General features: G+C 45.2%; 1 protein-coding gene across 1 annotated transcript in view; it reads left to right on the top strand.

The window, feature by feature from the left end:
• The window catches only part of LOC144610824 (dual oxidase 2-like), a 92,569-nt gene that overhangs the window by 20,103 nt on the left and 45,032 nt on the right, over window positions 1–27,434 (top strand). The window contains exons 5-13 of the mRNA XM_078429749.1: window positions 947–1,134; window positions 4,354–4,555; window positions 5,622–5,788; window positions 14,419–14,479; window positions 14,591–14,687; window positions 18,576–18,666; window positions 19,834–19,936; window positions 24,704–24,876; window positions 26,960–27,135. Of these exons, the coding sequence (XP_078285875.1) occupies window positions 947–1,134; window positions 4,354–4,555; window positions 5,622–5,788; window positions 14,419–14,479; window positions 14,591–14,687; window positions 18,576–18,666; window positions 19,834–19,936; window positions 24,704–24,876; window positions 26,960–27,135 (1,258 nt within the window). The remainder of the gene's footprint in view (window positions 1–946; window positions 1,135–4,353; window positions 4,556–5,621; window positions 5,789–14,418; window positions 14,480–14,590; window positions 14,688–18,575; window positions 18,667–19,833; window positions 19,937–24,703; window positions 24,877–26,959; window positions 27,136–27,434) is intronic.

Genomic DNA, 27,434 nt, shown 5'->3' with positions numbered 1-27,434 from the left:
CTCAGCGGGTCGGGCAGTATCTGTGGAGGGAAATGGGCAGGCAATGTTTCAGGTCAGGACCCTTCTTCAGACTGATCAGAAACATTGTCTGTCCATTTCTTCCACAGTTGCTGCCTGACCTGCTGACTTAGAGTCATAGTGTGATACAGTGTGGAAACAGGCCTTTCGGCCCAACTTGCCCGCACCGGCTAACATGTCCCAGCTACACTAGTCCCACCTGCCTGCGCTTGGTCCATGTCCCTCCAAATCTGTCCTATCGATGTACCTGTCTAACTGTTTCTTAAACATTGGGATCGTCCCAGCCTCAACTACCTCCTCTGGCAGCTCGTTCCGTACACCCACCACCCTTTGTGTGAAAAAGTTACCCCTCAGATTCCTATTAAATCTTTTCCTCTTCACCTTAAACCTATGTCTTATCGAAACGTATAAGATTATTAAGGGGTTGGACACGTTAGAGGCAGGAAACATGTTCCCAATGTTGGGGGAGTCCAGAACCTGGGGCCACAGTTTAAGAATAAGGGGTAGGCCATTTAGAACGGAGATGAGGAAAAACATTTTCAGTCAGAGAGTTGTGAATCTGTGGAATTCTCTGCCTCAGAAGGCAGTGGAGGCCAATTCTCTGAATGCATTCAAGCGAGAGCTAGATAGAGCTCTTAAGGATAGCGGAGTCAGGGGGTATGGGGAGAAGGCAGGAACGGGGTACTGATTGAGAATGATCAGACATGATCACATTGAATGGTGGTGCTGGCTCGAAGGACCGAATGGCCTCCTCCTGTACCTATTGTCTATTATTGTCTATTGTCATGTCCTCTGGTTCTCGATTCCCCTACTCTGGGCAAGAGATTCTGTGCATCTATTATTATCATGATTTTATAAGTTCCTCCAGAACTTTGTTTTCTGCCACTGAATTGAATATATTTTTTACTGCTTTGTTTGAACTTTTCAGGGCTTCTCGTCTTTGATGAGATTTTGGAAGTGATTGGAACTGGATGCCCTACGGAATTTCTAAACATTCTGATTCCTTCTGGGGACCCAGTTTTTGACCCCAACGGCACAGGGAGCGTGGAGCTGCCTTTCATGCGCTCTCGATGGACCACCACCTCAGGACAAAGCCCAAACAACCCCCGGCAGCAGGTGAGACAAGACACGACAGTGCAACGCCATTGTTTGATCAAGACTAGAGATACCGCACTGAAACAGGCCCTTCTGCCCACCGAGTCCCTGCTGATCAGCGACCAGCGATCACCCCTTCCACTAGCACTATCCTACACACTAGGGACAATTTACAATGTTTTACCGAAGCCAATTTACCTACAAACCTGTGCGTCTTTGGGGTGTCGGGCGGCACGGTGGCGCAGCGGTAGAGTTGCTGCCTTACAGCAAATGCAGCGCCGGAGTCTCATGTTCGATCCTGACTACGGGCGCCGTCTGTACGGAGTTTGTACATTTTCCCCTTGACCTGCGTGGGTTTTCTCCGAGATCTTCGGTCTCCTCCCACACTCCAAAGACGTACAGGTATGTAGGTTAATTGGCTGGGTTAATTAAATGTAAAAATTGTCCCTAGTGTGTGTAGGATAGTGTTAATGTGAGGGGATCGCTGGGCGGCGCGGACCCGGTGGGCCGAAGGGCCTGTTTCCGCGCTGTATCTCTAAATCTAAAAATAATAAATCTGAAACCGGAGCTCCCAGAGAAAACCCACGCTGTCACAGTGAGAACGTACGGACTCCCTAAGGTCAGCACCCTTAGTCAGGATTGAACCCGGGTCTCTGGTGTTGTAAGGCAGCAACTCTACTGCTGAGTCACTGTGCCGCCCTTAAAATGTCACAGGAAATGGATCTGAAGCCAGATGTACAGATCTCCAACTGACGTTCTCTCCAATTGATAGACTGAAAATGCTGGAGTATCCATGTTCTCTCGGGATGCTGCATGACTCGCTGACATACTCCAGCACTTTGTGTCTATCTTTGGTATAAACCAGCATCTGCTGTTCCTTGTTATTACATTCTCTCCAGTTGTCTTATCCCTGGAGTCGATGAGTTGGAGGTGGGTTTTGGTTGCAGGAAAGTAAGTGTAAAGGCCCTGTCCCACTTAGGCGATTTTTTAGGCGACTGCCGGCGACTCTCATAGTTGTAGCACGTCGACGAAAAACCGGCGACTGGACCCCCCCACGACAATGTCTACGACAAGCTACAAAAACCTACCACCTAGTCGACGTCAAGCTACGGCAAGCTACCGACAACCGGAGACCCAATCGTCGCGACCTAGGATGTCCACCTACGACCGCACCTACGACAACCTACGACCACACAGGCGACAACCTACAGCAACCGAAGTCGACCTACGTCCATCCGCGAGAAGCTACGACCGTGTCGGCGACAACTGAAGACAATTCACGTCATTTTGGCCTCCGGTTTTGACGCCGGTACCTGTCGCCGGTTGACGTAGGTCGTCGCCAATGGAATTCACCGAAGTCAGCACCGGCGACAACCTACGTCACCTGGCGACAACCTACGACAGCGCCCACATCAGGAGACGTCAAGCTACGATCATTGGCCTCAAACCAACAGTGGCCGAAAATGTTCAAACATCTCAAAATCCAGCGGCGACCAGAAAAACGCTACGACTCTTTGGAGACGACTCTCGACCGTACAGGCGACACCCCGGCAACCGTGTAGTGACAGCCTAGTCACCTGTAGTCGCCTAAACAATCGCCTAAGTGGGACAGGCCCTTTAAATAATTGCTATTAGGGCCAAGATAAAGACAATGTATAAATTAATTCCTGCTATCCTTCCTGACCACCTGGTTACTGGGCATGCTATTAGTGGGAGGCTGTCCAAATCTCTTTGTGTAGGAAGGAACTGCAGATGCTGGTTTAAACTGAAGATAGACACAAAATGCTGGAGTAACTCAGCGGGTCAGGCAGCATCTCTGGAGAGAAGGAATGGGTGACATTTTGGGTGGAGACCCATATTTCTCGGTTCTGTTGAAGTATGAGTGAATATATTAAAAAATATGTGATTTTGCAATGAAATAAACATGTCAAATGCAGATAAGGAAGCCCAATTGACTATTCCACCTTGAGGTTGATATCCTTGTCGTGAAGTGCGCTGTGCTGTCAGAGATACCATCATTTGGTTTGAGATTCTAAACTAGGATTGTAGTTTACCACACAACTATCCATTCAACTCATTGAATCTGTGCTCCCCCTTCCCCTCCCAGGCAACCAGTCCCCTAAGATAGACACAAAATGCCGCAGTAACTTCAGCGGGACAGGCAGCATATCTGGACAGAAGGACTGGGTGACGTTTCAGGTTGAGACCCTTCTTCAGACCAGAAACATCACCCATTCCTTCTACCCAGAGATGCTGCCAGTCCCACTGAGTTACTCCAACATTTTGTGGCTATCTTTGGTGTAAACCAGCATCTGCGGTTCCTTGCTACACAGTCCAATTCCCTTGGTCTTTCCCTCTATCCCTGCAAATGATTTTCCCTCGAGTGTTTATCCAATTCCATTGAGAGAGAGAGAGAGAAGAAACTATGTTTCAGAAAGAACTGCAGATGCTGGTTTAAACCAACGAGAGACACAAAAAGCTGGAGTAACTCAGCGGGTCAGGCAGCATCTCTGGAGAGAAGGAATGGGTGACATTTCGGGTCGAGAACTTTCTTCAGACCTTGATCTGAAACGTCACCTATTCCATTTCCCCGGAGATGCTGCCTGACCCGCTGAGTTACTCCAGCCTTTTGTGCCTGTCCTCCAGCACTTTGTATTTTGATCAAGAATCAAGCATCTGCAGTCTCTAATCTCTCATTACTGGTTCTATTGTACTTGTTTGAGCAGGCACTTAAAGCTTCATCTTGACGTTCCATTTTGACAATGAGATTACATTGTGAGATACATCCAAAACCTGGCTGAACCTTGGCCTGCCCTGTAGGAATAAGAATTATTGACAGTAGAATTCTGCTACAGGAGGCCAAGTCACATCAGACAACAAGGCAAACGGTGGGTGTGGTGAGAGAAAACACTCCCTTGTTGCTCGGGATAGATTAGTTTAAGAAAGACTTTTCTATTCACAAAACCTGACGACGCAGAACATTTGTGCTAGATATCTTACATCCGACTGTGTAATTATTTGCCACAGAAGTCTGTGGAGGCCAAATCAATGGATGTTTTTAAGACAGAGATAGACAGATTCTTGATTAGTACGGGTTTCAGGGGTTATGGGGAGAAGGCAGGAGAATAGGGATGAGTGGGAGAGATAGATCAGCCGCGATTGAATGGCGGAGTAGACTCGATGGGCCGAATGGTCAAATTCTGCTCCTGGAACTTATGACTGCCCACCGCCTCCTTGCAGATAAACCACGTCACCACCTGGATCGACGGAAGTTCCATCTACGGATCTTCTCATTCCTGGAGTGATGCTCTGCGCACCTTTTCTAACGGACTTCTGGCCTATGGATTGGACAAAAGGTTGCCTAGACAAAGTGTTGGGTTGATTCCCTTGTGGAAATTTGCAGACCCCGCAACCAAACGAAATGGACTCCAGGGACTTTACGGTAATCAGTTCAACTCCTCACTGTAACTTGTAAGAGCCTTTCTTCTGGGGCCGCGAGATACCAGGTATTTTAGTCCAAGGTATTTTTAAACGTTCCGTAGACAGGGTAAGCATAACGTATTATCCAAATTGATAATCAATAGCATATGGTAAGCGTTTGAAGGCACTGGGCCTGTACTCGCTGGAATTTAGAAGGATGAGGGGAGGGACCTCATTGAAACTTACCAAACAATGAAAGGCTTGGATAGAGTGGATGTGGAGAGGATGTTCCCACTAGTGGCAGAGTCTGGGACTAGAGGTCATAGCCTCAGAATTAAAGGAAGTTCCTTTAGGAAGGAGCTGAGGAGGAATTTCTTTAGTCAGAGGGTGGTGAATCTGTGGAATTCATTACCACAGAAGGCCTTGGAGGCCAAATCAATGGGTAAATTAAAAGCAGAGATTGACAAGTTCTTAATTAGTACGAGTGTCAAAGGTTAAGGGGAGAATGGGGTTGAGAGGAAAAAGATAGATCAGCCACGATTGAATGGCGAAGTAGACTTGGTGTGGAATTTCTCTGTGGAATAGACTGGAATTTAGAAGGATGAGAGGAGATCTTATCGAAACGTATAAGATTATTAACGGGTTGGACACGTTAGAGGCAGGAAACATGTTCCCAATGTTGGGGGAGTCCAGAACAAGGGGCCACAATTTAAGAATAAGGGGTAGGCCATTTAGAACTGAGATGAGGAAAAACTTTTTCAGTCAGAGAGTTGTGAATCTGTAGAATTCTCTGCCTCAGAAAGCAGTGGAGGCCAATTCTCTGAATGCATTCATGAGAGAGCTAGATAGAGCTCTTAAGGATAGCGGCGTCAGGGGGTATGGGGAGAAGGCAGGAACGGGGTACTGATTGAGAATGATCAGCCATAATCACATTGAATGGCGGTGCTGGCTCGAAGGGCCGAATGGCCTCCTCCTGCACCTATTGTCTATTGTCTATTGTGTGCCGAATGGCCTAATTCTGTTCCTGCGACTTATGAAGTTATGAGATTGTTGTGAACTAATTTTGTTTGCTTGTATCTTGCGAGCAGATTTTGGAAATGCAAAAGGAAACGAGAGTCCCTTCCTCAGAGCGCAGAACATCATCTGGTTCAGATACCACAATTACCAAGCGTCACAACTCAAAATCCAGAACCCCTCGTGGACAGATGAAGAGTTATTCCAGAATGCAAGGAAATTGGTGATTGGAATCTTCCAGGTAATTATAAAAACCAAGGAGCTTGCCTTCGTGAGATTCACTTATTGGGATGCGCTCAGATGATTCTCTGAACGAGGTATCTGCCAAAGATAGACACAAAGTGCTGGAGTAACTCAGCGGCTCTGGCAGCATCTCTGGAGAAAAAGGATGCGTTTCAGGTCGGGACTCTTCGTCAGACCTGACAAATTGTTATTTGTGTAGGAAAATAACTGCAGATGCTGGTGCAAATCGAAGGCATCACAAAATGCTGGAGTAACTCAGCAGGTCAGGCAGCATCTTGGAGAGAAGGAATGGGTCGAGACCCTTCTTCAGACTGAAGAATTTACTTCTTCAATTGTTATTTGGTTGTCATATTGCATCTGACATATTGTTCATCGAGATCCCATGCATCAGTACAGTTCGAGCATCCATGTTTACAGTGTTTATCATTATTACTAAGCAATTTAGCCATTTAAGGTAACACAGATATCATAGAGTCATACAGGAAGTAAACAGGTCTTTCGGCCCAACTTGTCCATGGTGTCCCATCTAAACCTGTCCCATTTGCCTATGTTTGGCCCATATCCCTCTAAACCTTTCCTATCCATACACCTGTCCCAAGTGTCTTTTATACACTGTTATAGTACCTGCCTCAACAATCTCCTCCGGCACTTACTTTCTACAAACAAGCATCTTTCAATATGGAGTTTTTCATTTTTCAAGGATTTTAACATTTTATACAATTTGTCCAGTCAGATCTAACTTATCTGTAAACTTTATCTATCCTTTCATATTTGAGATCTACAACATTCATTGAATATCAGACTTTGAGTCCGAACATCTTTGCTTAACTTTGTTTTGAGAGTTTGCTCAACTTGCTGCCAGGAATGGTGGTAAGAGATAGAGTTGCCAACTGTCCCGTATTAGCCGGGACATCCCATATTTTGGGCTAAATTATTTTGTCCCGTACGGGACCGCCCTTGTCCCGTATTAGTAGGGTTGCCAACTTTCTCACTCCCAAAGTATTTCTGACAAAAAAAAAGACAAAATGCTGGAGTAACTCAGCGGGTCTAGCAACATTTCTGGAGAACATTGTCCCTAGTGGGTGTAGGATAGTGTTAATGTGCAGGGATCACTCCCAAAGAATGGACAAGGGGTGACGTCACTGCCCCGTGCCCCACGTGACCTCACCCAGCCAGCGGTCACTTGCTCCCGCTCCACCAATGGCGGCCGCCCGGGTCGGGCGGGAGCACGTGGCCGCTGGCTGGGTGAGGTCACGTGGGGCGCAGGGCGGTGATGTCACCTTGTCCTGTATTTGGGAGTGAGGAAGTTGGCAACCCTAGGTGGAGAAGACAGATATGATAGTGATGTTTCATGGGCTTTTAGGCACATGGATATGAAGGGACTGGTGGGGATATGGATCATGTGCAGACAGAGAAAACCTGGCAGGATGTTCCTTGTGGGGCAAGGGGCCTGTTCCTGTGCTGTGTGGCTCAATGTTCTATGTTCGCACTATGGCGAATGAGATTAACATTAGGTATGGGATTTAACATAATACAGAAATTAGATTGTTGGGGCTTGATTGGTTGGGTCAAGATTTGGAAGTGATGTACCTTGAAGAAAACATTTGGTAAATAAATAAATAATAAACAAACACACTTTGGCAAAAGAACATTATTTAAAATTTGATATATGACATTTTATATATTTTACATAGGAAAATAACTGCAGATGCTGGTACAAATCACAAAATGCTGGAGTAACTCAGCGGGTCAGGCAGCATCTCAGAAGAGATATATTTTATAGATATATATTATATAATGTAATTTTATATATAGATGTATATGGGAAAATAAAACTATATGGTAACTAAGAAGGAGATGGATCTGAGAAAATACTGATGAATGAACCACTTCATAGATGAGCCAAGATAGACACAAAATGCTGGAATAACTCAGTGGGACAGGCAGCATCTCTGGAGAGAAGGATTGGGTGACGTTTCGGTTTGAGATCCTTCTTCAGACTGGTGAGCGATGAGGAAAACGAGAGATATAGACGATGATGTGGAGAGATAAAGGACAATGAATGAAAGATATGTAAAAAAAAGTGACTGGGATGGCTGGAACAGGAGCTGGGGTCCCAGAGGTGGAAGGGAGGAGCAGGGAAGCACCGAGAAGTCTGAAGAAGGGTCACGACTTGAATCATCACCCATTCCTTCTCTCCAGAGATGCTGCCTGTCCCGCTGAGTTACTCCAGCGTTTTGTGTTTATCTTCGATTTAAACCAGCATCTGCAGTTCCTTCCCACACATAGATGAGCCAATCAGTTTAAAGATGTCATTAAACTTGAAAGGGCGCAAAAAAAGATTTACAAGGATGTTACTGGTGCTGGAGGGTTTGCCTTGAGGTTGGATAGGCTGGGTCTTTTCTCCCTAGAGCATCGGAGGCTGATGGGTGACCTTATAGAGGTTTATAAGATCATGAGGGGCATAGATAAGGTCACCTACCCGTGTTCTCCAGAAATGTTGCCAAACCCACTGAGTCACTCCAGCATTTTGTCTTTTTTTTTGTCAGATATACTCAGACCAGCAAAGGCTTTCTTGTTTGTTTCTTGGGATGAGGGTTGAACTATGAAAAGAGATCAAATTAGATCAGCTGTGACTCAGTGTAAGGAAGGGGAATGAGAGGGTAGACACAAAATGCTGGAGTAACTCAGCGGGTCAGGCAGCATCTCAGGAGAGAGGAGGAGAACCTCTTCAAAGTAGACGTACCTTGAGGAGAATCTGCAGTGGAGTGGCAATTTGTCTAGGTAAAAAACTGCCGGTGCTGGTTTAAAGCGAAGGTTTACTCCAGCATTTTGTGTCTACCTTCGATTTAAACCAGCATCTGAAGCAGAATGAGAGGTGATTTACACCATTAGGGAGTGGTATTGCATGATAGACGTCATGAAGCAGCTTGCTGCAGCATGGAGACTTGAAACGATGGATTGGGAGCTGGCCCTTTAAGACTGATATGAGGACGAATTTGTTTTCCGGAGGCCTGTGAATTTTTAGAATTCTCCACCTGGGAGTGGTGTAAATATTCAATTTCTGAGAATATAGAAGAGTGAGATAAACAGAACCTTCAACACTAAGAGGTTGTGGAGAGGAAGTGCAGAGGCTGGTTTAAACCTCTTATAGACACAACAAGCTGGAGTAATTCAGCGGGTCAGACAGCGTCTCTGGAGAAAAGGAAACGGTGATGTTTTGGGTCGAGACCTTTCTTCCGAAGAACCCTCGGAAGGGTCTCGACCCAAAACATCACCGTTTCCTTTATCTCCAGAGATGCTGCCTGACCCGCTGAATTACTCCAGCTTGTTGTGTCTATAAGAGGTTGTGGGTATTGGGTGGCAAAGTTGAATGGGTAGAGGATTAGCCGTTTCATCTATCCTTGCGTTTACTTGTTTTGTTTTCCTGAAGCTTCAAATTCGAACACTCATGGATGAAAGCAGAGGGAAACGCCAAAGGAATATTGATTTTGTAATTATGGCTTCAGAGCACAGCGGTAAAGATATTTTCTCCGCAAATGGGCAGGATTATATTTTTTTGCACTGTGCCTAGTTCTGAGAAACTCATTACAGAAAACATATTCAAGTAATTGAGAGAAGAAAGAGATTCACCAGAGTGGTGCCAGGGATCACAGGCTGTAATTATCCAGAGATACAGGTACTATTTTCACTGGGACAAAATAAATTGCAGAAAAACTTTAAATATTGTGAAGAAACGAGGAACTGTAGATGCTGGTTTACAACCAAAAAAGATACCAAGTGCTGGAGTAACTGAGCAGGACAGGCAGCATCTCTGAAGAACATGCATAGGTGACATTTCAGGTCAGGATCCTTCTTCAAAATGTACCGATGAACATCTATGATACCTAGGTATTTATTCACAAAATGGTGGAGTAACTCAGCAGGACAGGCAGCATCTGAGGAGAGAAGGAATGGGCGACGTTTCGGGTCGAGACCCTTCTTCAGACTGACCCGAAACGTCGCCCATTCCTTCTTTCCTGAGGAGCTGCCTGACCTGCTGAGTTACTCCAGCATTTTGTGAATATATACCTTCGATTTGTACCAGCATCTGCAGTTATCTTCTTATATCTATGATACCTAGTTTAGTTTGGTTTTGAGATGCAGCTCGGAAATAAGCCCTTTGGCCCATCGATCACTCGTGCACTAGTTCTATGTTATCCCAGGTTAGCAACCTACACACTGGGGGCAGTTTACAGAAGCCAATTAATCTCCATCATTGGGATGTGGGAGGAAACCGGAGCACCAGAAAAAACCCACGTGGTCACAGGGAGAACGTACAAACTCCGTACAGACAGCACCCATTGTCAGGGTTGAACCTGGGTCTCTGGCACTGTGAGGCAGCAACTCTACCACTGAGCCATTGTGGTATTGTGAGATGTTTTGATGTGGAAATAAGGCAATAAATGTGACATCTTAATTTTAAAATTGTCAAGAGTAAGGAATACTATGTCACAGGCTATTGAATACTATGGCTCGGCAATCGCTTCGTTCAACACCTTCGCTCGGTCCACATTGACCAAACTAATCTCCCATGGCTGAGCACTTCAACTCCCCCTCCCACTCCCAGTTTGACCTTTCTGTCATGGGCCTCCTCCAGTGCCATAGTGAGGCCCACCGGAAATTGGAGGAACAGCACCTCATATTTCGTCTGGGCAGTTTGCAGCCCAGTGGTATGAACATTGACTTCTCCAACTTTAGATAGTTCCTCTGTCCTTCTTTTCCCCTCCCCCTTCCCAGATCTCCCTCTATCTTCCTGTCTCCACCTATATCCTTCCTTTGTCCCGCCCCCCTGACATCAGTCTGAAGAAGGGTCTCGACCCGAAACGTCACCCATTCCTTCTCTCCTGAGATGCTGCCTGACCTGCTGAGTTACTCCAGCATTTTGTGAATAAATACCTTCGATTTGTACCAGCATCTGCAGTTATTTTCTTATACTATGTCACAGGGATTGGTTGATTTAAAACTATTGATAAATGATACAATTGGATAAATATTTGGCATAAGGTTATGGATGCTGCCGGTGATGTCAATTTAGATCTGTTTTTATCATAAAACATGGATAGGCAGACGGATATGCCAGGGAAAGGAAGGATATGGGTTATATGCAGGTAGATAAGTGATGGTCTTGGCATCAAGTTCGGCATAGATATTGCAGGCCTGTTCTTGTGTTGTAGTGTTCTATATTCTAACACAGAAGGAAGCCATTCTGCCCTTTGGAACCATGCCAGCTCACAGGGGGGCAATCCCATCAGTCCCACCGCCCCATCAGGAGCAATTTGCAGAGGCCAATTAACATACCAGCCGCCATGTCTTTGGGGTGAGGGAGGAGATAGGAATACCCGTAGAAATCCTACGTGGTCACAAGGAGAACGTGTTGATTGTGCTTGAGCCCAGGTCAATGTTACTGTGGGACTGCTATGCCACCGTGCCCCCCATTTGTTTGTTCCATGAGAGGTTACGAGTTGTACTGCTCTATCTAACTGGTTTATTAATACAGGTTGAGTAGCAACCTTAACAAAGGAGTAGTAACCATTGTAACCATACTTGGAGTGATCATATTCCAACAATGGATTAATAAGCAATGGCGGCCACGGTGGCGCAGCGGTAGAGTTGCTGCCTTACAGCGAATGCAGCGCCGGAGACTCAGGTTCGATCCCGACCACGGGTGCTGTACTGTACGGAGTTTGAACGTTTTCCCCGTGACCTGCGTGGGTTTTCCCCGAGATCTCCGGTTTCCTCCCACACCCTAAAAACGTACAGGTATGTAGGTTAATTGGCTTGGTAAATGTAAAAATTGTCGGATGATGATAATGTGCGGGGATCGCTGTTGTGGTGGGGATCGGTGCGGACTCAGTGTTTCTGCGCTGTATCTCTAAACTAAACCAAACTAAAGGAATAACCTTAACAACCTGAACTACTTGGAGAAAATGTTGTGGAGATTTGGTAAATGATCAAGGGAGTAAAGCCGATTCATTTGTCTTTTGGAAGAGCTAGAATGTTTGACGGGCCAAGTGTGTTCCTTCATTGATTCATACAAGCTACGACTCATGAATTACAGTTTACCGAACTGTTTGGATTTTGTAAGATTTGAGAGCTCTTCACATTGGGCCAGATATTGCAATTAGTTTAGTTTAGAGATACAGTGCAGAAACAGGCCCTTCAGCCCACCGGGTCCACGCCGACCAGCGATCCCCACACGTTAACACCATCCTACACACACTAGGGATATTTTTTACATTTACCAAGCCAATTAACCTACAAACCTGTACGTTTTTGGACTGTGGGAGGAAAGCAAAGATCTCGAAGAAAACCCACGCAGGTCACGGGGAGAACGTAAAAATATCCCTACAGACAGCACCCGTAGTCGGGATGGAACCCAGGTCTCCGGCGCTGCATTCGCTGTAAGGCAGCAACTCTACCGCTGTGCCACCATGTAGCTTTCTCATAACGCACCACCAAGTCTTTTGAGGTACAAGGCCAATTATCAGGGAACCAGCTAGAGTCCAGGCAGTGAACGAAAAGGAGAAAGGGATTTTGAAAGGAGCGAATGAATAAAATCCTCAGCTCCAACAATGTCTAACTAAGAGAACACTGTCTCACGACTTTCCACACAATGGCAAATTATTCAGTTGGAATAAGAGTTGCGTTTTTAAAGCAAGAAACAGATTGAGAGGCAATTAAATCGCAGATCACTGAATACAAAAACTGGAACTGCTTTGAATGATAAAAGAACATGACGAGAAAGCTGATATTGATGGTGAAATACTTGGAACTGAAATATCCTTTGACTCAACCCACTTAACCTGTTGGGCAACTCGTAAACAAGCCTGAAGTTTAAATGCTTCTCTAAATAGCACTGTAACTTTGAAACCATTTTAGACATTTTAATTATTCTTTATTCTGTAAAACCATTGGTAATTATGCAATAGGTGGACACAAAGTGCTGAAGCAATGCGTCGGGTCAGGCATCATCTCTGGAGAACACGTGACGTTTCGGGTCGGGACCTTACCTTGGAAGACTGATCTTCTAGCATCGATCTGAAGAAGGGTCCAGACCCGGAACATCACCTTATCCATGTTATCCACAGATGCTGCCTGATCCGCTGAGTTACTCAAAGCATTTTGTGTCTTTCCCAGCATCTGCAGTTCATAAGTTATAGGAGCAGAATTAGGCCATTCGGACCATCAAGTCTGTTCCGCCATTCATTCATGGCTGAACGGTGCGAATGAATAGAATCCTCATCTCCAACAATGTCTAACTAAGAGAACACTGTCTCACGACTTTCCACACGATGGCAAATTATTCAGTTGGAATAAGAGTTGCGTTTTCAAAGCAAGAAACAGATTGAGGGGCAATTAAATCACGGATCACTGAATACGAAAACTGGAACTGCTTTGAATGGTTCGGCACGGTGGCGTAGCGGTAGAGTTGCTGCCTTACAGCGAATGCAGCGCCGGAGACTCAGGTTCGATCCTGACTACGGGCGCCGTCTGTACGGAGTTTGTACGTTCTCCCCGTGACCTGCGTGGGTTTTCTCCGAGATCTTCGGTTTCCTCCCACACTCCAAAGACGTACAGGTATGTAGGTTAATTGACTGGGTAAATGTAAAAATAAAATAAAAAATTGTCCCTAGTGTGTGTAGGATAGTGTTAGTGTGCGGGGATCGCTGGTCGGCGCGGACTCGGTGGGCCGAAGGGCCTGTTTCCGCGCTGTATCTCTAAATCTAAATCTAAAAATCTGATCTATCTCTCTCTCTCTCAACCCCGTTCAACTGCCTTCCCCCCATAACCCCTGACACCCGCACCAATCAAGAATCAGTCAATCTCCACCTTAAAATATCCATTAACTTGGCCAAGTTCCCTGTTTCTACATTCATTGGTGGTTCAGGTTATGAATACCAGCGGGGGTCACTTGAGTGAGGTATTCGCACCCATTTGACTAGTTATAAAAAAGCAATTTAGGTGGATGCTTGCTTCACATTTTGTCATGAAGAATGAATCATAGATAAAGAACACATGAAAATCGGAGCAGCAATACTTCACCTGGCCCTTTCAACATGATCATGGCGGTTTTGCCACAGGCCTCAGCACCATTCCTGTGCCAGTTCCAAATAGTCTTCACTTCCCTAAGCTTTCAAAAGTGCATCGGTCTCCACCAACTTAACCTCCAGGGCTCTCTTTTAGAAAGGAGGTGAGGACGCACTTCTTTAGTCAGAGGGTGGTTAATCTGTGGAACTCATTGCCACAGAGGGCAATGAAGAAGGGTCTCGACCCGAAACGTCACCCATTCCTTCTCTCCCGAGATGCTGCCTGACCCGCTGAGTTACTCCAGCATTTTGTGAATAAATACCTTCGATTTGTACCAGCATCTGCAGTTATTTTCTTATGCCACAGAGGGCCAAGTCACTTTCGAAATGCGAACTCAGCTGCGATATGATAGCATACGCTTGGAATAACTTGCTGGTAAAGAGAGTTGATCGCTAGCTAGAATTATAGAATCTTTTCCGTCAGCAAAAACCCTGCATTGAAGGTTGAAGGGGTATGATTATGCTGCCAGTTTGTTGACACTTTCTATTGATCTTACAGCATATCCTTTACTACGAGTGGCTACCTGCCTTCCTTGGACAGAGTGTGACTTCATATACAGGTCAGTATGGTCTGGCATGCCCACACGTTCCACTAAATTGCAAAATATTGCACCTCATGCAGTTCTTGAAAATTACACTGATGTTTTCTGTATTCTGGTTCTGTTTTGCAGGCTACAAGAAATATGTTGATCCCAGTATTTCCCCTGAATTTCAAGCGGCTGCTATTAGAATAATGAACTCCATGATTCCTCCAGGAGTCTACATGAGGTAATTAAGTTCGCGTTCACAAGCTATCGGATGAGGAAAAGGGGAAGTACAACGAGATCTGGGTGTCCTAGTTCATCAGTCACTGAAAGGAAACATGCAGGTACAGCAGGCAGTGAATAAAGCCAATGGAATGTTGGCCTTCATAACAAGAGGAGTTGAGAATAGGAGCAAAGAGGTCCTTCTGCACTTGTAAAGGGCCCTAGTGAGACCGCACCTGGAGTATTGTGTACAGTTTTGGTCTCCAAATTTGAGGAAGGACATTCTTGCTATTGAGGGAGCGCAGCATAGGTTCACGAGGTTAATTCCCGGAATGGCGGGACTGTCGTATGTTGAAAGACTGGAGCGCTTGGGTTTGTATACACTGGAATTTTGAAGGATGAGAGGGAATCTTATTGAAACATATAAGATTATTAAGGGATTGCACACATTAGAGGCAGGAAATATGTTCCCAATGTTGGGGGAATTTCCAGAACAAGGGGCCACAGTTTAAGAATAAGGGGTAGGCCATTTAGAACGGAGATAAGGAAAAACTTTTTCACTCAGAGAGTTGTGAAGCTGTGGTATTCTCTGCCTCAGAAGGCAGTGGAGGCCAATTCACTGGTTGCTTTCAAGAGAGAGTTAGATGGAGCTCTTAATGATAGTGGAGTCAAGTGATACGGGGTACTGATTGTGGATGATCAGCCATGATTACGGTGAATGGCGGTGCTGGCTCGAAGGGCCGAATGCACCTATTGTCTATTGAGAATTAGCCCATTCGACCCATCGATTCTACTCCGCCATTCAATCATGGCTGATCTCTGCCTCCTAACCCCATTTTCCTGCCTTCTCCCCATAACCCTTGACACCCATTCTAATTAAGAATTTGTCTATCTCTGCCTTAAAAATATCCACTGACATGGCTTCCACAGCCCTCTGTGGCAATGAGTTCCACAGATTAACTACCCACTGACTAAAGAAGTCCCTCCTCACCTCCTTTCTAAAAGAGCGCCCTTTAATTCTGAGGCTGTGCCCTCTGGTCCTAGACTCTCCCACCAGTGGAAACATCCTCTCCACATCCACTCTATCCAGGCCTTTCATTATTCTGTCAGTTTCAATGAGGTCCCCACTCAACCTTCTAATCTCCAGCGAGTACAGGCCCAGTGCTGACAAACGCTCATCACGTGCTAACCCACTCATTCCCGGGATCATTCTTGTAAACCTCCTCTGGACCCTCTCCAGAACCTTCCTCGGATATGGGGCCCAAATATTATTGATTGAGATTGTAGCATGGAAACAGGCCCTGCAGCCCACTGAATCCATGCCAACCATCGATCAACTGTCACACTAGTTCTATGTTATTCCACTTTCTCATCCACTCCCTGCACATTAGGGGCAAATTCTAGAGGCCAATGAACCCGTGCGTCTTTTGGGACGTGGGTGGAAGCCGGAGCATCTGGATGAAACTTCCACGATGAGTTTTGTTTAGTTCTAGTTTAGAGATACAGCGCGGAAACAGGCCCTTCGGCCCATCGAGTCCGCACCGACCAGCGATCCCCGCACACTAACGCTACCCAACACACACTAGGGACAATTTTACATTTACACCAAGTCAATTAACCTGCAAATCTGGACGTCTTTGGAATGTGGGAGGAAATTGAAGATCTTGGAGAAAACCCACGCAAGTCACGGGAAAACGTACAAACTCCGTACAGACAGCACCCGTAGTCAGGATCGAACCCGGGTCTCAACGCTGTAATGTAGTAGCTCGACAGCTGCACCACCGAGCTGCCCGGTAATGTGAAAACTACACACACACAGCACCCTTAGTCAGGATCGAACCTGGGTCTCTGGCGTGTTAAGGAACCAGCTCTACTGCTGCGCCATCGTACCACTGTGTTTGGTCGGTATCTTTTACTTTTATAGACATAGACTATAAAACATATAGTCCTTATAGACATAGACTATGTCAATAGACATTGAAAATAGGTGCAGGAGGAGGCCATTAAGCCCTTCGATCCAGCACCGCCATTCATTATGATCATGGCTGATCATCCACAATCAGTAATCCGTGCCTGCCTTCTCCCCATATCCCTTGATTCCACAAGCCCCCAGAGTTCTTTCTAACTCTCTTTTAAATTCATCCAGTGAATTGGCCTCCACTGCCCTCTGTGGCAGAGAATTCCACAAATTCACAACTCTCTGGGTGAAAAAATCTTTTACCTTTTATCTTTTACTTCGCATTATTGCTGACGAGGTTGATCCACTGCTGTTGTCCTGCTGGAATTGTTTAATATACCTGAGGTAAATCTCTCACTACACTTTCCATTTTATGATACGAACATTTAGTCAATCATAAGGTAGTAAAACACAAAGTGCTAGAGGAACTCAACGGGTCGGGCAGCATCTGTGGAGGGAATGGGCAGATGACATTTCGGATCTGGAGAAGTGCCTGTCCATTCTCTCCCAAGATGCTGCCTGACCCACTCAGTTCCTCCAGCACTTTGTGTTTTGCTCAGGGTTCCAGTATCTGCAGTCTCGTGTGTCCCTTGCTTGCTTGGTTCAAATGACCAGGATCTTAGTCTAGAAAATGTTGGCTCGAGATCCATTCGAGGATGGGTCGACTTCAGTTATCATTTCAGTGCAGTGCAGACCTGAGCTTCCCAGCTCAGCCCATCACACAAGCCAACCTCCCCTCTATTGACTCCATTTATACCTCGCGCTGCCTCGGCAAGGCCAGCAGCATAACCAAGGACCAGTCGCACCCCGGCCACTCCCTCTTCTCCCCTCTCCCATCGGGCAAAAGGTACAGAAGTGTGAAAACGCACACCTCCAGATTCAGGGACAGTTTCTTCACTGCTGTTATCAGGCAACCAAATCATCCCACCACAACCAGAGAGCAGTGCTGAACTACTATCTACCTCATTGGAGACCCTCGGACTATCTCCGATCGGACTTTACCTTGCACTAAATGTTATTCCCTTATCTATACACTGTAAATGGATCGATTGTAATCATGTATTGTCTTTCTGTTGACTGGTTAGCACGCGACAAAAGATTTTCACTGTACCTTGGTGCACGTGACAATAAACTCAACTAAACTAAACTAAACTAAACCAAATTTCGGGTGAAATTGTAGAGGAAGATTCTGCCTTTTTGTGCACGCTTTCTCCTTTGAGTTCCTCCAGTTTTACCACCAATACAACATGACCAAAAGAAGCAAATTGGTCCAGAGATTGTTGGTGCCAGATTGGCAGCTGTATTGCCTAAATAACAATTAACTATACTTACAAAGGGAATTGATTAGCATTGAACCAAGTTTGTAGGTGCCGCAAGTTTAGGTTTTTGAGACAAAATTATACTCTGAAGAAGGGTCTCGACCCGAAACGTCACCCATTCCTTCTCTCCTGAGATGCTGCCTGATCCGCTGAGTTACTCCAGCATTTTGTGAATAAATACCTTCGATTTGTACCAGCATCTGCAGTTATTTTCTTACACTACTTGATGTAGGGTCAGTCAACAATTCCATTATTTTCATGTGTAGGGAGGAACTGCAGACGCTGGTTTACAGCGAAGATAGGCACAAAAAGCTGGAGTAACTCAGTGGGTCAGGCAGCATCTCTGGAGAGAAGGAATAGGTGAAATTTCGAGTCAAGATTCTGAAGAAGGGTCTCGACCCGAAACGTCATCTATTCCTTCTCTTCAGAGATGCGATCTGACCCGTTGAGTTACTCCAGCTTTTTGTGTTTATCTTTCATTATTATCATGTTGCTTGTGTACTAAGAAATAAAGCTACTTGGACTTTGTGTAAGAGGGTAATAACGTATTTGAATAATTAAGTGTTAATAAAATGAAAAAGCATTTCTGATATGGGCAGCAATAAAAATACTTGTTTCCGTTTGACTCTCCCAGGAACAGAACCTGCCACTTTCGAAATGTTCGGAATGTTTACGGCAACATGGACCCAGCGCTTCGAGTGTGCAATAATTTCTGGAGTCGAGAGGTAAGGCAGCATTAGTGTTGCAGCATTGAATGAGCTGATGAGTGAGCATGGCTTCTGACTGCACTGTAGTCCCTGGTTGTGGACTCTGCTTCTGGGTTTCAGGCTTGGTCACTTTGCAGTTGCTCGGCTGTTATCAAAGACCTGTTAGGGTTGAGGATAGATTGGTAGCGAATACCCAGTTCACTGCCTTGCCTGTATGATAGAACCCTTTTTTAATGTTGTCATAGCAATGAACAGGGTTCTAACACAGGTGGCACAGCGGTAGAGTTGCTGCTTTACAGTGTCAGAGACCCGGGTTCATTCTTGACTACGGGTGCTTGTCGGTATGGACAATAGACAATAGACAATAGGTGCAGGAGGAGGCCATTCGGCCCTTCGAGCCAGCACCGCCATTCAATGTGATCATGGCTGATCATTCTCAATCAGTACCCCGTTCCTGCCTTCTCCCCATACCCCCTGACTCCGCTATCCTTAAGAGCTCTATCTAGCTCTCTCTTGAATGCATTCAGAGAATTGGCCTCCACTGCCTTCTGAGCCAGAGAATTCCACAGATTCACAACTCTGACTGAAAAAGTTTTTCTCATCTCTGTTTTAAATGGCCGACCTCTTATTCTTAAACTGTGGCCCCTTGTTCTGGACTCCCCCAACATTGGGAACATGTTTCCTGCCTCTAACGTGTCCAACCCCTTAATAATCTTATACGTTTCGATAAGATCTCCTCTCATCCTTCTAAATTCCAGTGGATACAAGCCTAGTCGCTCCAGTCTTTCATGGAGTTTGTACGTTCACCCCGTGACCTGCGTGGGTTTTCTCTGGGTGCTCCAGTTTCTTCCCACACTCCAAAGACGTACAGGTTTGTAGACTAATTGGCTTGGTATAAATGTAACTTGTCCCTCGTGTGTGTAGGGTAGAGTTAGTGTGCGGGGATTGCTGGTTGGTGTGGGCTCGCTGGGCCGAAGGTTCTGTTTCCGCGCTGCATCTCTAAACTAAACTAAACTAAACTAAAATCAGATGAGTAGAGGTGTAAATGTAAAATGCATTACACTTTTTAGTAATGCCCAAGTGGAAATACATATAAATTCCTTCAATGGTCTATTAATCATTGGGTAATTTTTGTTGGTTAATTGATGGACATTTATTTTGGTCTTATTGACTTTGTGGTTTTAGAATCCAAATTTAAAGAGCGCAAAAGACTTTGATGATCTGATTCTAGGAATGGCCTCCCAAAAGGCAGAGCACGAGGACAATATCGTGGTGACAGACCTAAGAGGTAAAACTCTACCGATGTTGCTTTATCTGTGCCCCACCCGAAGCGGGCCAGGAAGCGAGCGGGCAAGATCATCTCTGACCCTTCTCACCCTGGCCACAAACTCTTTGAAGCACTTCCCTCTGGAAGGCGCCTCCGGACTGTCAAAGCAGCCACAGCCAGACATAAAAACAGCTTTTTCCCCACGAGTAGTAGCTCTACTCAATAACCAAAAGTCTGTAGTCTCATTTTACTCTGGTTCATTTCACTCACATGTTTAAACCATAATGTTTTAATGTTTTATGCTTTATTCTTAATTGTTTTAGACAATAGACAATAGGTGCAGGAGTAGGCCATTCGGCCCTTCGAGCCAGCACCACCATTCAATGAGATCATGGCTGATCATTCTCGATCAGTACCCCGTTCCTGCCTTCTCCCCATACCCCCTGACTCCGCTATCCTTAAGAGCTCTATCTAGCTCTCTCTGAGGCAGTGAATTCCACAGATTTACAATTCTCTGACTGAAAAAGTTTTTCCTCATCTCAGTTCTAAATGGCCTACCCCTTATTCTTAAACTGTGGCCCCTGGTTCTGGACTCCCCCAACATTGGGAACATGTTTCCTGCCTCTAACGTGTCCAACCCCTTAATAATCTTATATGTTTCGATAAGATCCCCTCTCATCCTTCTAAATTCCAGTGTATACAAGCCTAGCCGCTCCAGTCTTTCAACATACGACAGTCCCGCCATTCCGGGAACTAACCTAGTAAACCAACGCTGCACCCCCTCAATAGCAAGAATATCCTTCCTCAAATTTGGAGACCAAAACTGCACACAGTACTCCAGGTGCGGTCTCCCCAGGGCCCTATACAACTGCAGAAGGACCTCTTTGCTCCTATGTTCGTGTTGTTATTTGCAAGCGGAGCACCAAGGCACATTCCTTGTATGTGTACATACTTGGCCAATAAACTTATTCATTCATTCATCACTCACCAATACAAAAGACATTAATCAGGTATATAGAGTCATAGAGTCAGAGTGATACAGTGTGGAAACAGGCCCTTCGGCCCAACTATGCCCACACCAGCCAACATGACCCAGCTACACTAGTCCCACCTGCCTGCGCTTGGTCCATATCCATCCAAACCTATGTTTTCTATGTTTCTCTCCATCCAGATACGTCAGAGAGAATTGATGTGCTTTAGAAGTGAATTCAACTTTTGTCCTGTTTATTAGCATAGTTATTTAAACAGGCAGATCTTTACTACATGTGTAGGAAAGAACTGCAGATGCTGGTTTAAATCGAAGGTAGACACAAAATGCTGGAGTAACTCAGCGGGACAGGCAGCATCTCTGGAGAGAAGGAATGGGTGATGTTTCGGGTCAGGACCCTTCTTCAGACTGATGTCGGGAGCGGGCGGGACAGAGATAGAATGTAGTCGGAGACAGTAAGACTGGTGGGAGAACTGGGAAGGGGAGGGGATGGAGAAAGAGGGAAAGCAAGGGCTATTTGATCTTTACTACATCTTGATTTGTACGGGTGTCAGGGGCTATGGGGAGAAGGTAGGAGAATGGAGTTGAGAGGGAAAGGTAGATTAGGCTTGATTGCATGGCGGAGTAGACTTGATGGGCCGAATGTCCTAATTCTGCTCCTAGAATTTATGGACAAAATGATGAATTCAAAATCAAGCACCACACAATAATTTTCCTGTTTCCCTTTTAAATTTTTTTCTGTGTTGAAAAGATAAATATAAATATAAAATATAAATATATAAAATATAAATCCCAATGAGGTGAATAATGAGCAACTGGTTTCTGTGCCAGTGCAATAAGCATGACAAGTATAGATTGAATAAGGCAATTTTATTAAAAAGTGTGTCATTAATGGATGAGAATATTAAAACATAACAGTACAGACAGTGTGGTATGGCAGCAATGAGAAGGAATTGTTGAAAAGATTGTTTTAAATTGTTTATATTGAATTATTTAAACCAAAGCACGACATTATTGCAACAAGCAGTGAAATTGGTTTACGTGATTTGTGCATCGTGTGTGATTATTTTGCCACATACAATACTTCAGAGGTTGAACTGATTTTATTGTAAGGCTTTTCTTCCCTCTTATGTTTCCTTCGTCAGTTTGTATGCTCAGCAAATTTACCTGCTCTATTTAGTAGGAAGATAACTGCAGATGCTGGTACAAATCGAAGGTATCACAAAATGCTGGAGTTCCTCAGCGGGTCAGGCAGCATCTCAGGAGAGAAGGAATGGGTGGCGTTTCGGGGTGAGACCCTTCTTCCCGAAACGTCACCCATTCCTTCGCTCCTGAGATGCTGCTGGAAGAAAGGTCTCGGCCCGAAACGTCACCCATTCCTTCTCCCCTGAGATGCTGCCTGACCCGCTGAGTTACTCCAGCATTTTGTGATACCCGCTCTATTTAGTAATTTAGTTGGTTTGCACCAACCTATAGTGCATAATGTTAATGGCTAAGGAATGCAATTGCACAGCCTATTTATTATTCATGTCACCGATATACTGGAACTGGAGAATCCTGTTTACAAGATGCTGCCTGACCTGCTGAGTTACTCCAGCATTTTGTGAATAAATCAACCTGTTTACAAGATCCTGCATTTATTTGTCCACGATTTTCCTTCCATTTCTTCTGCTTTAAGACTTTGTGCAGTGAAACCCTTGGGCGTTGTCTGACCAGTCTGACTGTCCCCGATTACATTTTATCTCTGTCTGCTTTGTTGTCACCTTCTCCCAGCTAACAATGATCTCTTCTGCATTTTCCTTGACCTGCATCTCTTTTGATGTCTCATTTTCACACCTTACCCTTCCACGTCTCTGTGTCTCCCTCTCCCCTCACAATCAGTCTGAAGAAGGGTCTCCACCTGAAACGTCACCCATTCAATAGACAATAGACAATAGGTGCAGGAGTAGGCCAATCAGCCCTTCGAGCCAGCACCGCCATTCAATGCGATCATGGCTGATCACTCTCAATCAATACCCCGTTCCTGCCTACTCCCCATACCCCCTCAATCCGCTATCCTTAAGAGCTCTATCCAGCTCTCTCTTGAAAGCATCCAACAAACTGGCCTCCACTGCCTTCTGAGGCAGAGAATTCCACACCTTCACCACTCTCTGACTGAAAAAGTTCTTCCTCATCTCCGTTCTAAATGGCCTACCCCTTATTCTTAAACTGTGGCCCTTTGTTCTGGACTCCCCCAACATTGGGAACATGTTTCCTGCCTCTAATGTGTCCAATCCCCTAATTATCTTATATGTTTCAATAAGATCCCCCCTCATCCTTCTAAATTCCAGTGTATACAAGCCCAATCGCTCCAGCCTTTCAACATACGACAGTCCCGCCATTCCGGGAATTAACCTAGTGAACCTACGCTGCACGCCCTCCATAGCGAGAATATCCTTCCTCAAATTTGGAGACCAAAACTGCACACACTACTCCAGGTGCGGTCTCACCAGGGCCCGGTACAACTGTAGAAGGACCTCTTTGCTCCTATACTCAACTCCTCTTGTTATGAAGGCCAACATTCCATTGGCTTTCTTCACTGCCTGCTGTACCTGCATGCTTCCTTTCATTGACTGATGCACTAGGACACCCAGATCTCGTTGAACTCCCCCTCCTCCTAACTTGACACCATTCAGATAATAATCTGCCTTTCTATTCTTACTTCCAAAGTGAATAACCTCACACTTATCTACATTAAACTGCATCTGCCATGTATCCGCCCACTCACACAACCTGTCCAAGTCACCCTGCAGCCTTATTGCATCTTCCTCACAATTCACACTACCCCCCAGCTTAGTATCATCTGCAAATTTGCTAATGGTACTTTTAATCCCTTCGTCTAAGTCATTAATGTATATCGTAAATAGCTGGGGTCCCAGCACCGAACCTTGCGGTACCCCACTGGTCACTGCCTGCCATTCCGAAAGGGATCCATTTATCCCCACTCTTTGCTTTCTGTCTGTCAACCAATTTTCTATCCATGTCAGTACCCTACCCCCAATACCATGTGCCCTAATTTTGCCCACTAATCTCCGATGTGGGACCTTGTCGAATGCTGCCTGTCTCGCTGAGAGACTCAGTCTGAAGAAAGATATCCACCTGAAACGTCACCATTCCTTCTCTCCAGAGATGCTGCCTGTCCCGCTGAGTTACTCCAGCATTTTGTGCCTACCTTGATTATAAACTTACCTGCTCTGTATTAATTTGATTGAAGTTTGCACCAACCTATAGTGTATAATGTTAATGGCCAAGCAATGTTATTGCACGCCCTATTATTCATGCCGCCTATAACAACTGGAAAATCCGGTTTACAAGATCCGGCATTTATGTGCCCATGATTTTCCTTCCATTTTATCTACTTTAAGGACTTGTGCAGTGAAGTCCAATATAAGGTACAGATACCTGGATGATTCATCACATTCTTGTATCTTTTATGCTATGGAATTTCTCCGCAGTGAGTCCTTGAAAAAGGGATTCTTTGCTTCACTCATGTAACATTGATTAATTACGAGCCAAGCATTTTCCGTTCCGACAGAGCAGCTTTGCTATGGGAATAATACATTGGTTTTCTGTAGTAGTTGCTTGACTTGTGTGTTGGAAAGAACTGCAGATGCATGTTTAAATCGAAGGTAAACACAAAATGTTGGAGTAACTCAGCGGGACAGGCAGCATCTCTGGAGCGAAGGAATGGGTGACGTTTCGGGTCGAGACCCTTCTTCAGACTATAGTGTGTTATTAATTATACCGTTTGCCTGTTGCAGACTTTATGTATGGACCTATGAGATTTACAAGATCAGATGTGGTAGCCCTGGACATCCAGAGGAGTCGAGACAACGGTCTTTCAAGTTACAACCAGGCACGAGAAGCTCTAGATCTTCCACCCATCACAAACTGGACTCTTATTAACGCAGAACTCTACAGGACGAATCCAGAGGTCAGAAACCAGAATTACTTGCTCCCATCTCAAAAACAAAATTAAGGGGAAAAAAATGAGTTGAGTTTAGTTTATCATTGTCAGGTGTACCGAGGTACAGTGAAAAGCTTTTGTCGTGGGCTATCCGGTCAGCAGAAAGGCAAACATGATTATAATCAAATCCAATAAATCACCCTTCAGTATACTGTAGGTGTATTTAAGAATATAATTCTCATGACAGAAATATATACCCATGTGTTATTTATCTTTTAACATAATAATAGTTAATTGGATTTTGCCAACTGAAAAATGATGAACTCATTATTTTCTTGCTTCTCTTGCATAACATAGGGTGGAGCTTCCTTAATATTTTAGATGCTGAGTTGCTGGTTTAAACTGAAGATAGGCACAAAACGCTGGAGTAACTCAGCAGGACAGACAACATCTCAGTCAGTCTCATACTGAAAGGAAGCGTGCAGGTACAGCAGGCAGTGAAGAAATCCAATGAAATGTTGGCCTTCATAACAAGAGGAGTTGAGTATAGGAGCAAAGAGGTCCTTCTGCAGTTGTACAGGGCCCTAGTGAGACCGCACCTGGAGTACTGTATGCAGTTTTGGTCTCCAAATTTGAGGAAGGATATTCTTGCTATTGAGGGCGTGCAGCGTAGGTTTACTAGGTTAATTCCCGGAATGGCGGGACTGTCATATGTTGAAAGACTGGAGCGACTAGGCTTGTATACACTGGAATTTAGAAGGATTAGAGGGGATCTTATCGGAACGTATAAGATTATTAAGGGGTTGGACACGTTAGAGGCAGGAAACATGTTCCCAATGTTGGGGGAGTCCGGAACAAGGGGCCACAGTTTAAGAATAAGGGGTAGGCCATTTAGAACGGAGATGAGGAAAAACTTTTTCAGTCAGAGAGTTGTGAATCTGTGGAATTCTCTGCCTCAGAAGGCAGTGGAGGCCAATGAATGCACTCAAGAGAGCTAGATAGAGCTCTTAAGGGTAGCGGAGTCAGGGGGTATGGGGAGAAGGCAGGAACGGGGTACTGATTGAGAATGATCAGCCATGATCACATTGAATGGTGGTGCTGGCTCGAAGGGCCGAATGGCCTCCTCCTGCACCTATTGTCTATTGTCTGTTGAAGAAGGGTCTCGTCCCGATAAGCCACCTATTCCCTTTCTCCAGAGATGCTGTCTGATCCCCTGAGTTACTCCAGCTTTTTGTGTCCATCTTCATGGAAACAGGCCCATTGGCCCACCGGGTTCGTGGTGCCCATCGATCACCAGTTCTATCCCCCTTCTGTCGTGGAGTGGACTGAGTTCTATCCCCCCTTCCTCTCCACCCCAATCTTTGCACATCCCCCAATCTTTTCCACTCGTCACTTTAGTTTCATGTTTCATGTAGTTTGTGTTTTTCATGACTGTTGGCAGATCAATTTCCCTCCTGGTAGTGTAAGAAAATAACTGCAGATGCTGATACAAATCGAAGGTATTTATTTCACAAAACGCTGGAGTAACTTTCACCCATTCCTTTGTCACCAATTCCTTCTCTCCTGAGATGCTGCCTGACCTGCTGAGTTACTCCAGCACTTTGTGAAATAAATTTCCCTCCTGGGATCAGTAAAGTTATAGACAATAGACAATAGGTGCAGGAGGAGGCCATTTGGCCCTTCGCGCCAGCACCGCCATTCAATGTGATCATGGCTGATCATTCTCAATCAGTACCCCATCCCTGCCTTCTCCCCATACCCCCTGACTCCGCTATCCTTAAGAGCTCTATCCAGCTCTCTCTTAAATGCATTCAGAGAATTGGCCTCCACTGCCTTCTGAGGCAGAGAATTCCACAGATTTACAACTCTCTGACTGAAAAAGTTTTTCCTCATCTCCGTTCTAAATGGCCTACCCCTTATTCTTAAACTGTGGCCCCTGGTTCTGGACTTCCCCCAACATTGGGAACATGTTTCCTGCCTCTAACGTGTCCAACCCCTTAATAATCATATATGTTCTATCGTATCGTATGGTATTGTATCGCACTTTCTCACCCACTCTTTTTCCCGAATGTACTGAATGACACAGCGTCCTTTCCCTCCTGTTCACCAGCTCATAGACCAATTAGCAGCACTGTACAATAACGACACCTCCAAACTGGAGCTGTTTGTCGGTGGCATGCTGGAAAACAGCGAGAGCACTTCACGACTCTTCCCCACCATCATCAGAAAACAGTTTGAGCACTTACGGGATGGGGATCGATTCTGGTTCGAAAATACCAAGAATGGGTGAGTTAAGATCACTCTCTACCAATTGTGTACATATTTGGCAGATGGATTGATAAATGCTTGAAAAAGGTGTGGTTTACAATACTCTACATGCAGGAACAGGATAAAACAGGGTGAGGAAAGACATTCTTGCCACAGAGGGAGTACAGAGAAGGTTCACCAGATTGATTCCTGGGATGGCAGGACTTTCATGTGAAGAAAGACTGGATAGACTCGGCTTGTACTCGCTGGAATTTAGAAGATTGAGGGGGGATCCTATAGAAACTTACAAAATTCTTAAGGGGTTGGACAGCCTAGAT

The sequence above is a fragment of the Rhinoraja longicauda genome, chromosome 38, assembly GCF_053455715.1.
Source record: "Rhinoraja longicauda isolate Sanriku21f chromosome 38, sRhiLon1.1, whole genome shotgun sequence".
Lineage (NCBI taxonomy): Eukaryota > Metazoa > Chordata > Chondrichthyes > Rajiformes > Arhynchobatidae > Rhinoraja > Rhinoraja longicauda.
The sequence above is the reverse complement of the archived record's forward strand: the minus strand, read 5'-3'. Positions and strand labels throughout refer to the sequence as shown.